This window comes from Sabethes cyaneus, chromosome 3 (genome assembly GCF_943734655.1).
Source record: "Sabethes cyaneus chromosome 3, idSabCyanKW18_F2, whole genome shotgun sequence".
NCBI classification, from domain to species: Eukaryota; Metazoa; Arthropoda; class Insecta; order Diptera; family Culicidae; genus Sabethes; species Sabethes cyaneus.
In genome coordinates this window covers 110,069,020-110,085,058 of record NC_071355.1, presented here as the reverse complement: position 1 = coordinate 110,085,058, position 16,039 = coordinate 110,069,020, and the positions used below count along the sequence as shown (strand labels likewise).

The 16,039-nt window shown below is 37.6% G+C and overlaps 1 protein-coding gene across 1 annotated transcript in view; it reads right to left on the bottom strand.

Annotated features, from left to right (window-relative positions):
* Positions 1-16,039, bottom strand: part of LOC128743818 (3-phosphoinositide-dependent protein kinase 1) — a 229,765-nt gene that overhangs the window by 183,474 nt on the left and 30,252 nt on the right. The window contains exon 2 of the mRNA XM_053840491.1: positions 3,709-3,906. Coding sequence (XP_053696466.1) covers positions 3,709-3,862 — 154 coding nt within the window. The 5' untranslated portion in view covers positions 3,863-3,906. The remainder of the gene's footprint in view (positions 1-3,708; positions 3,907-16,039) is intronic.

The following is a 16,039-nucleotide window of genomic DNA, read 5'->3' as shown; positions in this document are numbered from 1 at the left end:
TATTTGATAGATAAAATTTATCTCATTTCATTTAGGGTTGAATAAACAAATTTGTTATATGTTAACCCTCTCTGTCCCAAGAGTATTTGGGTGGTTTACAATTTTTCGTCACCTAAACCAGTCACTAATATGCAATTCGTAAAGCAAAACTATCCAGCTTATACGTAATGTAATCATAGTATGATGCATCAGTGCACCCAATTCCGATCATCAATTATAAGTGGTGATTCTAATTCCGATCACAGGTGTATCTAATTCCGATCACGTCATGATGAGCTGTTAAAGCAAAAAACTTTGTCAACTCGTACCAAATGGATCTGAAATATATTGCTTTTATGTAGTTTGACGACAATCCCCCTACCAGTCATCTTCTGCTTGCGTTAATGATCATTATTATCATTAGCTCAATATTCATGAAATTTGTGTACTCAAAAGATCGACAAGCGGATTATAAAACTTTCCTCTTCTTTTATCTTTGTTCAACTGTTACAATTACAATAAAATTGGGTCACTTCGACGTTTTCATAAAGCTTTGATCATAAATAATAGTAAAAATCAAATCGGCAAGGTTGTGTTCCAGACATGGCCGCGTAGTTGGCGTAGAACTACGTGAGCCTGGTTTTCGCGAAGAAACCTCAAATATTAAAGAAAACTTTTTACACCATATTGGTATATGTGTAGCGTAAACTAGCGTCAAGTGAGAAAAATACAAACAATATAATAATATTATCTTGCTGTACCGTATTTATGGTAGGTGAGTTATTTTGTGATATCAAAAATGAATATTTTTACTAGTGCCAAAGTCGGAGTATTTCACTATAGAAATTTGCCTCACGCATCCAGCTATTAACAAAGTTCTAGGAGAAAACTTAAATCCTCAAAATAATATGTTATTGTTATATTAAAAGAACACGCATTAATAAGATAGTTCATAACTGCGCTGCGCTGTCGCTTGTTTGCAGCGTTAGAAAAGCAAAACGTCTGAGCCTTTCAGTTGGATTGGAGGTAAGGCACTGGTTTAATAACTCGATCAAATCAATATATCAAATTTATAACAGAATGAGTTCTAGATAATATGTATTTTATCACAAAGTCTCCTTTGCGTTTTGCTATAAACTTGGTCTCGTTAGCAGTTGAAATAACTAAAATTGTAACAAAATTTGCTCAAGGCATATCACAAATATATCAAATTATGATATAATTTTATCTAGTTTATATCCATATGAGTAACAAAATTCAGTATTCTGTCTTGCTGTATAACCAAATTGTGACAAAGCGATTTATAAGTAACAGAACGAGATAGAATCTTGGTAGAAACATTTATAATAAAGTTTGATAGAAATATCAACTTGAGCAACAAATCTGTAAGATTTTTGCTAGAATCATCTGATCAGGAAGCTAGACGTCACATGTTCGAATGTCGACTGAAAGAGTCAAAGGATTTGTAGCACAATTGTCCCGTATTCTTACAGGCTACGAAGTCTGTCATATAAAAACAGAAGGTCAAAATTCCAAATCGGAATGTAGCACCAAGGCTATACTGAGCTCTGTAGTAAACAAAAAAACGCAAGTTTATTTTGCTTCATTGTCTTGAATCAGTAGCAGCCACAAGCTTGATGCTTGTGAAGATGCAGAGGATTCCCTGGTCTTTATTAGAACAAGTATTGGACTAACATTCCTTCCCATCCCACCAGGACCCGCATTCGGACGTGGCTGGCGTCTGTATTGATCAGCACGCAGGGACACGATAAGGTTGCACGAAAAGGAACAGTGCGCTGTCCTAAGCATGCTTTTCCAGCCATCATTTTGCAATTTTCATCGGTCCTGGTCAATAACGGAGTAGCAGCACACGGGCGGAATCCTATGCTTGTGCCTATGCTTGTGCTTGCTTATGCTACTAAGCACCAGTCACAAGCTTGGTGTGTGTAATGGTCGTCCGTGCCTGGGAAGCAAGACTATCATACGGAAAATGTATGAAGAATTTTTAGCTTGAAAGCTTTCGTTAATTTTCACTATTTAGCGATTGGCAATCTTTTCAAGAAAGCCATACAATTGCTGGATCGTTTATGATCAAAATCCGTTTTAAATTGGAAGAGCTATTAGCGTTCAAAATCTTTCATTCTTTCGTGACGGTGCGGTGGCTTAACTCCAAATTTTGGTTGACACCCTGCCGTAAGACGTAGTCCTACGTCGAAAAATTTCGATAATCATACCATGTTATCATGTTGCAATCAATCCTAAAATCCAAATAGTAACTTCGTTAGCTTGCATTTTGCCAGTTTATAACTTTGATATAGTGATCGGAATTAGAAGCAGAAAAAAAAATTATGTTCATAATTCCGATCAGTTACTTTAATGGAATAAATTCCGCAAATTCAGCATTTTTTCAGCCAAATTTGATACAGAACGGTTATATATGCTTGTATCTATTAGTTATCATAGAATACCGAAGAAGGTAATATGTTTTCACGCTGCTATGATCTTAGCAAATTTGATTGTGCGTTTAGCACTTTAGCTAAGATACATTTTGATGGCGTTTTTTGTTTCTGCCTGTTGAATTTAATTTATTTTGAAGTGCATGGTGCCCCAAGCGCAGTCATTTTTCAACAACAGACACATAAATACATAGCACAATAACTAAGCGTGCTCATTTACTACAGATTTTGGCTCAATTTTCTAAAAATTGACCTCGCAATTATGTGCGGTCACGGTACCTGTAAAGCGTGCGACACACACGCTATATTCGATATAAATGAAAAAGAAAATAGTCCAAAATGTAAACAAAAGTGTCGGTTATCTGTCGGTGGTTAATTGACGGCATGATGATTTGGTTTATTTCATGAGTGCAAAGGCGATAGAGCTTCTTAATCGTGAATTGAAGATACAACCAACAAAACGGCGAATTTCGCAGGCGCGAACAAACCGAGCGAGAGCTGATTTTCTTAAGCTGGTCCCTCTCCTTGACCGAGGAGACGTCCAATCGGCACCAAACCATGGATTTTTTTGCTGGCCTGTAACGAACAATCTGACAGATTCAAATCCGAGAAGGTCGATTACAAGTTTGTACTTTTTCTCGGTCACTTGACGTGGAATGACCCATATATACATATTCCTATAAAATAGTCTCTCTGGTTTAAACATCGAATAATGTCGAAAGTGGCGTGGCGCACTCTGTTAATAAATGTAGAATCTGTTGATACTAATATTGGTTTTCTTAACAGATGAAATAAGGCTCTTATATTATTAAAAGATTACTTTTTGAACAATCAGTTTGAGTTTTTCCAAAAATAATCCTTGTTCTTATGTCTTTGCAAAAGGTGGCGCAGCCACGACATTTTCTTACACCTCTACTGCCGGTGGAAGCATAACGTATTTTTATAATATGAATCGAAAACATGGTGTTTATACTAGAAAAACTCGATAAAATTTGAAGACAATTTGTCCCACTGGAAAAATGGACGCATATTTGCCTCGCTGTATATACCTTTTCATATAAAATGTTTTCAAGTTGTATACAAAATTGAGTAAAGTTTTTCAACATTATCTCAAAGAGGGACAAATAATAACATTAAAACTAAATAATTTTAGAAAAATCAATTTTTCAATTTTGAGTGCGATTTTCTCATATTCGTGTTTTGTAACGTGGAACAGATATGCTTTCAGCGACAGTCTAGTTTACATACAAAATGTTAAAAAGTGGAAACCTACTGGCATATTCCTTCGATGTGTGAATATCCTTTGCTAGATACACTACGCTGAAGCTGCCTTCTCCGATTAGTTTTCCGAATATAAAATCGTTTGCATTGCGCCTGGAGCGATTACTGTTGATGAGCTTGTTTTGCACTTGTGAGCTGGTACCCATTTTGGCAGCTGATGAATTCCAACAACATGGACGCTGTTAAGAAGCTACAACAAAAAATCAAGAGAAAAATTAATTCCAAAATAATCGACAAAGTATAATTTTAAGAAAATAGCTTTCGTTTAGGCTTTTGAATTCTCTTAGCAATACCTTATAATAAAATATATCTTTCGTCAAACATTGTAGATTACATTCTTATGGTGTTCTATAGTTGACATCCTAATTTTAAAATTTATTCAATTTGCTAATTTATCCTATTTGTTAAATGCAAATATGCCAAACGAGTCATTTTCTCCCAGACTAACATAAAGAAATCCTCAATCGGTTTGTGTACATTACGTAATTACCCCCTTGTTGGTGCTGAGTTGACAAGTTATATGCAGTCTTAAATAAATATCCCAAGTAACAATCCAGCAAATTGGTCCTATTCATTTTTTTATAGTGGTTTTATCAGAGCATAACAAAGTCTATCAGGTTTTTCCTTATTTGAATAATATTTCTGAAGTATGGCTGAAGGAAACTTGAAGAAACACCCATAAAACTGCATTATCAATAACACAGGTCTGCATCAAAAAAACTGCATAGGATTTTTCAACTGATTCTCATAGATTTTTGTCCACTGAATTCAGAAAAAATAATAAAAATTGTCCATCACGTCACGTTTTCATGTAATACTTGTTGAAAAATCTTGAAAGTTGGTTTTAGACATAAAGCAGCAGAAGTATTCCAGATGTAAATTACATTAAAAAATTGATTTTTACATCAGAATTGTATTTATGTTTTGGAATTGTATTTATGTTATGTTTTGGGCTTCCATGTTTTGGAAGAAAATCATACACGATGGAGAAACTATGGAGAGTATTATTTTAAAGCAAATTCGGTGCTATCAAATACATCCACCTGCGCTCAGTTGACTGTACTGCCTTATAGAAGCAAATTTGATAAAAGTCATGTATGAAACATTTGTAGAACTGAATGCAATCTACACTCTTTCTGAATCGAGTACTCCATTACTTTTGTATTTACGTGGTAATATTATTGCAACTTTATCCTTAGCTCAAACAAACGTCTTAAAGGCCGTCTTTATTATAAATGGAAAAATAATGCACTACTCTATTCAACAAAATTGTAGATTATATTCAGCTCTACAAATGCTTCTTACATATCTCTTACAGATTTTGCTTCTGTGAGGCACAGCAGTTGAATTTGCGTAAGTGAGCGTACCTAGGTACATTAACCGAGTGTTGAAGGGCAAGAAAAAGAGTAAAAATAAAAATTACAGTCCAGTAGTATTTTTCCTGTATTTATTAAGTAAAAATTTACTGAAATAACAGAAAAATATTTTATTTAGGTTTTTTAATACGATTCTGTGATAATAAGTTTTCCATCTAATTTGTGACTTTTCCATATAAGAAGCATAATTTGCAAAAAAACTGTACGTGATGGAGAAAAACGGAAATCAGTTTTGGATTCGGCACCCCAAAAAACATATGATTCACCTAAAATACCTCATGCATCTGAAATTTTTTTATTTTTGCAGACCTGTGTAATTCACCTTATAAGCGGTTTTAAATAATACTTGATTTCTGCCTACAATGACGCTCCTTAAAACCTAAAAATAGTTTTGTCTAAAAACTATGACATTCTTCTGCAAGAGAGCAGTTCCACGTGAAATATGTAAATGACAAAATTTGAACCTTTCTGATTTGGACGAAACTTTACCAACGTGTTTGACGACCATCTGAGGCATCTGAGCTAAACATCTTCCCAGTAAGATATTACTTTTACAGACGACTTGTTGCGAATTATCCAACTGATGCGCAAAGATAATCCTGTTTGTCGAATGTCACGTCACTCCGCGTATCGAGAAATTGTTCTGACATTTACTTTAATGCTAGAACATCGATTGTCACAACTTAAGTCTATTTTTCTGAAGAACTACACCTGCCTGCTCTTCTTACTTCATGCATCACCTAGATTGCGTTGGGCCCCATGATGACTGCTACAACATTTCAGGCGAACGAGCTCTGCTCTGTCACCGGTCACCGCCGATCTATCACTGACGCCGTCCGCCTAACTAATCTTCAGCGAACCCGTGCGCCGCGTTGCTTTACTGATCTACTTCATCAAGGCTTGCCAGGGTTATGGCTATATCTTCAAGTCACCGTAAAGGCAGTCTTGGCCCAGCCGATTAAGCGCACTGAAGAAATGTCGTTGAAAGGCTAGTGACCCTTAAAAAAAGCCGTGCAACGGGTGCAGCGGTATTAGCCAGAATCCAATTGAACGATGTTATGGTTTACCTTCTTTTTTAGCAAGTTTTATTTGGGAAAACCGCTTACTATGCCGATAAACTAATATAAAAGGTTCCTATAGCCATCTGTGTGGAATTCCTTACAAAAATCGTGTAAAATGCGTTTTTGCATAACTACTCTGCTCCCAATTATTGCACACCAAAATAACCTCCATATTTTATTATTGCACACCTTACGCTCAATTGTTGCACAATTTTGCCTTTCTACTATATGAAAATATAGTATAAAGGTATAGAAATCACTCGGAAAACCGAAAATCGAAAGAAGGTCCTGCAGGCCGAATGTCATATACCATTCGACTCAGTTTTCGAAAGCTGAGCATTTTCAGTGTGTGTATATGTGTGTGTGTGTGTGTGTGTGTGTGTGTGTGTGTGTGTGTGTGTGTGTGTGTGTGTGTGTGTGTGTGTGTGTGTGTGTGTGTGTGTGTGTGTGTGTGTGTGTGTGTGTGTGTGTGTGTGTGTGTGTGTGTGTGTGTGTGTGTGTGTGTGTGTGTGTGTGTGTGTGTGTGTGTGTGTGTGTGTGTGTGTGCGTGCGTGCGTGCGTGTGTGTGTGTGTGTGTGTGTGTGTGTGTGTGTGTGTGTGTGTGTGTGTGTGTGTGTGTGTGTGTGTGTGTGTGTGTGTGTGTGTGTGTGTGTGTGTGTGTGTGTGTGTGTGTGTGTGTGTGTGTGTGTGTGTGTGTGTGTGTGTGTGTGTGTGTGTGTGTGTGTGTGTGTGTGTGTGTGTGTGTGTGTGTGTGCGTGTGTGTAACGCTTTTAATCTCACTCACTTTTCTCAGAGACGGCTGGACCAATTTTTATGGCCTTTGTGTCAAATGAAAGGTCTAGTTGTCCCATAGGTCGTTATTGAATTTCATATTGATCGGACTTTTAGTTCAAAAGTTATATATAAAAATACGAAAAATGAGACTTCATTTTCTCATAGGTCTCTTTAAGGGTTAAGTTAACCGATTTGAAAAAAATTAACTGCATATGAAAGGGGAGCCTTTCAAACCCTTAACTTCCAAACTTCGTAATGATTGGGCATGTGGTTTGAAAGTTACATAAAAAATGTGGAAAAAAGTTTTTAAAACATATTTTTGTAACATATGATTATTAATTCAATGAGGTATATCCTACAATTTATTATTATCTGAAAATTACTGTTAAGATCTATCAAACGAAACCAAGTCATTGAAAATCGGACAATCCATTCAAAAGTTATTCAAACTAACTCTTAAGCACCATATATTAAACCGTTGAAATATTTTACAAATCAAAATATATCAATCAAATGTCGATTGTATTCAATGTATGGGTCATTCCACGTCAAGTGTCCGAGTCACCTGTAATCGACCTTCTCAGATCTGCATCAAACTCGGCCAGAGTGTTCATTTTGGGTCAAGAAGCAAAAATCCCAAGTTTGATGCCGATTGGACTTTCTCTCGATTTTTGGGTACCCCCCTCCCTTTTATTAGAAAAAGCATCATTTTCGTCATTCGCTTTTTTTTGCTTATATCTTCGTAAATATTCAATTTAGAAAAAAACTTTGTTCTACATTTTCATGTGAAGGGTATAATAAAAGAACAGTAATTAATGTCCACTACCGACCAGAAGGGTCGGCGTGTCAGAACGGAATCCCCTTTATTTTCCTAAATTCTTTTCACAAAGTTATTTCCTTACTTACTAAAAACTCTTTGTCCTAAGGAAACTCCTCCTTCTCGAGGTAGTTCCGTCCTATTCTGCCTAGCGGCAGACCTCACGCTGTTCGTCGAGCTTCCCTCTCGCGCATACATTTTAGCCCCTCGCGCGGGAACTTTGTTTTTGTCAACTTGAACAGTTCCGTGCTTCGTTGTTTACCTTAGTCGGCAATACTGCAATAAATACTTCGCGCAACAGCGCATTTGTTTTGGAAACTGTTCGTTGCCGCAGGTTAAGAAACTTGCGCGTTCGTTCACCTAGAATGGTGCAAACGCGATGATTGTTTTCATCTAAGTATTTTGCCCTACCGGCGCCGTCGCTCGATCGAGTCACCGACCGGCGCGGGTAATCGAATAAAATGTGAAATTTATGTTCTGAGCCGACCGGGGTTGATTCATCCGGGTTCGGCCAGATGAAAATGCGTGCATGTAATGTTACCGAAGGAAATGAGCGTCGCTTCACTTCCCCACCCTCAGAAGCTTGCTGTGCGTCTCTGCAGGAGAGGCGCAGCAATTCGGTAAGTGAACGGGCATATTCAGATAGGATTAAATTCTGCGCGGTGGAGGAGCTCTACGTCAGGTGGAAACAGTATGCTATGGTTTTCGATTATGTGTATATATTTGACTTGTCCTTGATTGTTTTCTCTTTGATAAGTGCAAAAGCCTCTTATGGCCAATTTAACACCATTCCTCAATTTAATCTAATAATGGTACCGGGTTCCTACCTCATAATGGTATAATGTTATAATGTTATAATGTTATAATGTTATAATGTTATAATGTTATAATGTTATAATGTTATAATGTTATAATGTTATAATGTTATAATGTTGTAGAAAAAAATAGAATGTAATAATGTCATAGAAAAACTGAATATCGGAGATTAACTCTCGTTTAACGTTTGCGTACTATAATATTTGGCCTCAAGTGGCGAGTTGTAATTTCTAAGTGTATGAGTGTTGGTGAGTGTTATAATGGAATTCAAATGTAGTGTTTATGTGTGTTTTGAACAATGTAGTGTTTATGTGTGTTTTGTTATAATTGTGTAGTATTGCATTCGAAACCATATTGGATGGCTTCTGGTGTCTTCCTCGTCTCGTCTTTCGCTTCATTAAATTGTTCCTGGTTAAGTTTCTCTTCCTTGATTAAGTGCTCGTACCGTAGTATAGTGCTGTCTGGGCAAATCGCGGAGTCAAAACAATTCTGCCTCGCCGTGGTCGTCGTGGTTCCTCGCCTCTCATGTCCCCTCGTTGTACTTCGTCAATTGCTTCGGGCCCTCATCAGGGAGTCAGGTTGCCTTGGCTGTGCAACCCTGACCTACTGCTCCACTATGCAGTCACATGGTATACGTTTTCTTGTTGCATCAGCGAAAATAACTTGGTCGCTGGTGTCCAGAACCTACTCCAATAATGTTTAACGGTATTTCGGTTCTATCATCTGTTTATTTGGACGGGTTTATGTACCGTACGTCGTCGTCAGCTCAGGGTGTCGCCTCGCCGCATATTCGTATGTATGAAGGATGGCATGAGCGGGTTTATGCTTCCCGTCATGCAAGTGTTATAGCATGACAAATGCTTCGCTTGTATTCCTCAACGCGAAACGACTCTATGGTGCTTTGGAGCGTCGCGATTTTAACTTTACGTTTTGTATTTGGATTTTTGCCGTCGACTCGCCTTTAGACTGTGGCTGTCACGGATTCTCGAAAAATGATTTTAATTTCTGCCGTCCACGCGCCCGCGTGGTGATGATGGATTGCTAGTTTATTTGCTGTTTGGTTATCTGCTGCTCGCGCTAGCCGTGCGCGCTCCTCGTGCATGGGTATTGCTTATTTGGACCTTTCCTCGCGGCGTTCGACTTATTTGCTGAGGTCGAATTGAACCGCTTAACTTCCGTCGCCGCTATCCCACCGCTGTCACCACGATGAAGGGTATAATAAAAAAACAGTAATTAATGTCCACTACCGACCAGACGGGTCGGCGTGTCAGAACGGAATCCCCTTTATTTTCCTAAATTCTTTTCACAAAGTTATTTCCTTACTTACTAACCACTCTTTGTCCTAAGGAAACTCCTCCTTCTCGAGGTTGTTCCCTCCTATTCTGCCTAGCGGCAGACCTCACGCTGTTCGTCGAGCTTCCCTCTCGCGCATACATTTTAGCCCCTCGCGCGGGAACTTTGTTTTTGTCAACTCGAACAGTTCCGCGCTTCGTTGTTTACCTTAGTCGGCAATACTGCAATACTTCGCACAACAGCGCATTTGTTTTGGAAACTGTTGGTTGCCGCAGGTTAAGAAACTTGCGCGTTCGTTCACCTAGAATGGTGCAAACGCGATGATTGTTTTCATCTAAGTATTTTGCCCTACCGGCGCCGTCGCTCGATCGAGTCACCGACCGGCGCGGGTAATCGAATAAAATGTGGAATTTATGTTCTGAGCCGACCGGAGTTGATTCATCCGGGTTCGGCCAGATGAAAATGCGTGCATGTAATGTTACCGAAGGAAATGAGGGTCGCTGCACATGGGAAATCATCTGAGGAATCCGACAAAAATATTAGTTTTTTGCGGCAGTGCTGCCAAATACTTTTATTTTCGATCTGAAAACTTAATTTGTATTTTTCTCTCAATGAGTACAATTTGATCTCAAAAGTTTCAACACCATCGTATTCCTCAGACTTTTTTACATAACAATTACTCAAAACCACGAGGTGTTCCGTCCCGTTCTCGAGATATAGCGTTTTGAAACAAACAATTCCCAATTTCTCATGTAAAATTGTAAACAAAATTAAATTTCCTAGCAATAAGCAAATAACAAAAGAAGCAAAAGTAATTTGGTTTAATCTAATCTAAAGCAACATTGCGCTGTTGTGGAAGCACATAAACAGTATATAATAAAACAAAAGTTTGTTTTTGAGCGTCTTAGCAGAATACGAAAGTTGAGTGAAAGAAAAGTCAAACCTATTTTCACAATAAAATTCCACTATTAATTTTAATTCAACAGATACGATTTTCACCTTTTACTTGAAGGCTTCATAAATGTCTGTTTTCGAATTGTTTTGTAGTTTAGATTTTTCTTTCATTCAAGAATATAATATAGTTTTTCCTAACAGTGATGCCAACTTTACAGTTTTCACTAGTATTGGAACATTATAAATCCATATCAATATTTTATATCACTATTAACAGTATTAATATATTTTTATTTCTCCAAATAATTGTTTCCTTGTACCTTTTCTGCTTTTTTTTTAATTTATATGTAATCCCTGAATTTGATTCGGATACCGTTTTCATTATAACAGAATTAGTACTAACAGGAATTGCGGCATGCATAGATCGGATAGGGGGATTAGGGGCATAATGAGCACACGGGGCGAAATGGGCACCCCTCTTTTCTACGAAAGTACGCATTTTGTAACATCATATGGCATGCGAAACACTGCTGTAGGTACTATAGTATCAATTTATCAAAAAATGAGTGATCTCTATTTTTAAAACACGGAGTTATATTAAAAAACTTAAATAAGTTCTCAGACGCTGAAAAAATTATAATTTTGGTGCACTACCAAATAAGCTTTTACGATCATAAAAATATCTTAATTTATCAAGGGCACACTGCAACATGATGTATACATTGTATCTCAAATTTCACCTTCATTGAAGTTTTGATTTTCATACTATAATTAGTTTAAAAACCCATTTTTACTTTAACTACTTGACTGGGGGCGAAATGGGCACCCTTAGATGGAGTGAAACGAGCACTATGTCGCATTAACTAACCTGTCAGTTTCTTTGTTTATCGCTTCAATGCTTGTTTACAGTGATAGTATGAATATGCCAAGGGAATCCGGAAGACATAATTGGTCAAAAAGGCCTTGCAAGCGGCCTTGACCACTATAAGGCGATACGGAATATCCACAAAACAAGTCGCCAAGTACCAAGGCATTCTGCGACAGACGTTAGCTCGGTATGTGGGGCCATACGAAAGGGCAATCTCGGGGCAGGAGGTGGACCAAATTGATTCCTTCAAAACTGTTTTCGTTCCCGCTGCAGAATAAGAGCTGGTGGTCCATATTTTGTATATGGAGATTCGATGCTACGGTATTACTACCCGTGAAATCAGAACCCTCGTATACCACCTGGCAGAGGGAAATGGAAAAGCATATGTCTTCAACACTAAAACACAGCTAGCTTAAGCGTCATCCGAAACTTTCTTTGTGTGCTCCAGAGGTAACCTCCGCGGCTCAATTGGCTTTAAGCGGCTTGCGGTCAATAGTTTTTTCGACGTTTTTACACGTTTTATGTTTGTGTATGTATGGGTGTGTATGTGTATATGTATATATGCATGGATGTGTGTATGCATGTGATTATGCATGTGTGTGAGTGTGTGTGCGTATGTGTGTGTAGTTGTTGTACTTACATACACCCTTCAAGCATGTGTTTATAAGGGTGCTCATTATGCCCCAGGGGGTGCCCGTTGTGCCCCACACACTAACCGATTTCTAGTTTTGGAAGCATGAATTTAAATGGCAATTTTCGTCATCATGTCAATTATTTTTCAATTTGTTAACAGTATGCCTTTGATTATCGATAGTGAATATATGTTTTGCAATGACGACACTTTAAAAATTCAGTCATTTTGGGAGCTTAAATCAGCCAACAAGTTAGGGTGCTCATTATGCCCCTAATGCCCCTACTAGGAATAGATGCTGCTGAAAGGAAGCGATCCTTCAATATTTCCTTTTCTTCGCAACTCCGGCGAAGAACTAATTTATTTCATATGAATTATTGTCAATTGCAAGGAAAATTGTACCATCCAAAGTGCGATATCTTCGGCGCATTTATTGCTTGGAAGATAACGAAAAAGTGCGCCGAAGATACCGAAACGATTTAATGCAAAATAGCACTTTTATGAGCGATATCGCACTTTGGATGGTACAATTTTCCTTGCAATTGACAATATATAGAAACCTAAACAATCGTATATACTGCTCATTTCGTCAATACAATACAGATTTTTGACAAAAGCAATTGAGCATTGATATTTTTTTTTGCATTTTACTTTGCGCAAGTGAATGGTATTGTTGCACAGTTGACATTGTGTCACCTCTGCTGCTAGCCATTTCACATGTCCTAAAATTAAATTTAAAAAAATCGTATTCTACTAAGACGCTCCAAAACCTTCAGTCATCTCACATGGTTGAAGGCATGAGAATCTAGGAATTGTTTGTTTGACTTTTCGTTCACTCAATTTTCGTATTCTGCTAAGACGCTCAAAAACAAACTTTAGTTGTATTATATACTGTTTATGTGCTTTCACAACAGCGCAATGTTGCTTTATATTAAACCAGAATAATTTTGCTTTGTTTTGTTATTTGCTTATATCTAGGAAATTTAATTTTGTTTAGGATTTTACTTGAAAAATTGGGAATTGTTTGTTTCAAAACGCTATATCTCGAGAACGAGACGGAACACCTCGTGGTTTTGAGTGATTCTTATGTAAAAAAGTCTGAGGAACCCGATGGTGTTGAAATTTTTGAGATCAAATTGTACTCATTAAGAGAAAAATACAAATTAAGTTTTCAGATCAAAAATAAAAGTGTTTGGCAGCACTGCCGCAAAAACTAATATTTTTGTCGGATTCCTCAGATGATTTCCCATGAAAATGTAGAACAAAGTTTTTTTCTATATTGAATATTTACGAAAATATAAGCAAAACACAGAGAACAGACTACCAGGTAATTGACAAAAAGTGTGTAAAAGGTTTTTATGTAATCTACGAGTAATCCTTCAGTAGAGCACCCCTCGAGCAGTAAGTGGCAAACTAAATCTTGATGTCGCTGCCATCGCTGCTATGTAACTCAAGCACAAAGAAATATTGATAAAGGTACATGGATATTTTTTATGCGTTTGGCAAACTATTTCTGGAGGGCGCTACCGACAGATTTTACACACAAAAAATCGATTACTTCCTTCGAGCCTGTTAATCTGTTTTCTGTGAGCAAAAGAAAATAAGCGAATTTGGCGAAAATGATGCTTTTTCTAATAAAAGGGGGGATTCCCAAAAATCGAGGGAAAGTGCAATCGGCACCAAACTTGGGATTTTTGCTTCTTGACCCAAAACGAACAATCTGGCCGAGTTTAGTGAAAATCCGAGAAGGCCGATTACAAGTTTGTACTTTTTCTCGGTCACTTGACGTGGAATGACCCGTATGTATGATGTATGAGTGTATGTACGTATGTATGCGTGTATGTATGTATGTATGGATATGTGTGCAACATCGTGTTATTATAATGTCATTGCTAAACAATAATGTCACATGATGTTGCATCATGCTGATTACGGCATATTTTTAAATAAAATGTAACCAAACAAATACAATCAATGTAACATCATATTCCGCCATATTTTTGTGAAAAAATATTTTTCAACGAAAAAATGTTTTTATTTTAACAATAATTACACGAACATTCATCAGGAATCCATGGCATTTACTGAAATATTATTTTATTACAGTATCTAGTTCGATTTTACACCGCTTTTTTCCATCGTAAACGAATTCTTAATCTGGCTGGTTTAATTCTTTAAACTTGAAAATTAACAAATTAATAACTTTCACGGGGCGCATCAAATAATACAAAGCAAAATTATATTTTGCACGATAAATTTTGAATGGCATGAAGATTAGCTCATAATAGGCCCAAAAAACTAAAGTTTTGTTTCGCATTAAGCATATTAATGTAAATAATTTTCGTCTTGGAGACCAGAGAGGAAATTTGCTTCCTGCTAAACATAATTCGCGATTACAAAGTTGCTTATTTGCCTTGCCAGCGTTGAAAGAGATTTCGTAGGCTGCTCGCACTTACAGGAAATCTCGTGCCGAACTGTCAACGCGTGAGTGTTGACAAAAGCAAAAATACTTCCCTTTCTTTTTTTCACACGCAAACCCCTGAACAATATCAGCAACGCTGGCAAGGCCAATAATCGACCCCCCGGCACATCGCCATTTTTCTATGACTAAAATCTAAACGTCAAAAGCACTGGGCGGGAAATCAGTTCATAGAAATTCTATGGAGCGGCCATTGTTGTTTGGGGCCCAGCATCGAGGGGCCCATCAGTATGGGGGTACTGTCAAATCATATGTGAGAGTGTATTGGTGACACCGGGCTACCAATAATTGTTTGGTTTTTGTCCGAGGAAAAAAGAGAAGAAAGTATTTTTGTTTTTGCTTTCACGCAAGTTTTGACAACGCGACATATAGGATTTCGTGTGAGTGTGAACAGACTTAAAATCTCTTTTAGTATCGTAGTCGCAAGCTTTGATAACGCGATATAGGATTTCGTGTGAGTGCGAACAGGCTTAAAATCTCTTTTAGTATCGTAGTCGCGAATACTTGCTTGTATGTAGATAACGCGCATTGGTTTTTGTCGTTTTTGTGCGAGAAAAAAAGAGAAGGAAGTATTTTTGTTTTTGTTTTCACGCAAGTTTTGACAACGCGGCATAGGATTTCGTGGGAGTGCGAACAGGCTTAAAATCTCTTTTAATATCGTAGTCGCGAATGATAGCTTGAAATCGTCGCAGAGAGAATTTGCTTGGCTGTATGTAAGTTATAAGTGTATATTATGCTTGTCTAGCACGTAAGCTATTGATTTACTTGACAAAATAAACGATATTTGCCCCCGCGACGATTCTGGCGACGGTTTCGCCCGCGACGGTTATAATTCATCGCGTACGAAAGGGTGGGAAATTGATAATAACAATTCGATAAAGGTAACTGATGCGAACTTTTACCATACTTGAATGTTTCAATTATAGTTGCGTAACCCGTCATACAACAAATGGTGCTGCTTGGGAATCAAGTACAAAAAGCGATATCTGTAACCTATTCGCGAAACACTTCTCCAGTGTGTTCAAAGTTGCTTCTGCTAGCTCGTTAGACGTCGAGATCGCTCTCCATAATGTTCCATGCGATGTACTAAACATTGGTAACATAACTTTTTCCGATAATGATATTATTGCCGCGATCGGCCTCTGCACCCCGTTGAGAATGATTTTCAATAAATCGTTATCGCAAGCTGTATTCCCGGCATGTTGGAAAAAATCTGTAATGTTTCCAGTCTTCCAAAAGAGCGATAAGCAGAATATTGCAAACTACCGAGGTATAACTTCTCTGTGTGCTACCTCCAAGCTTTTCGAAATATTA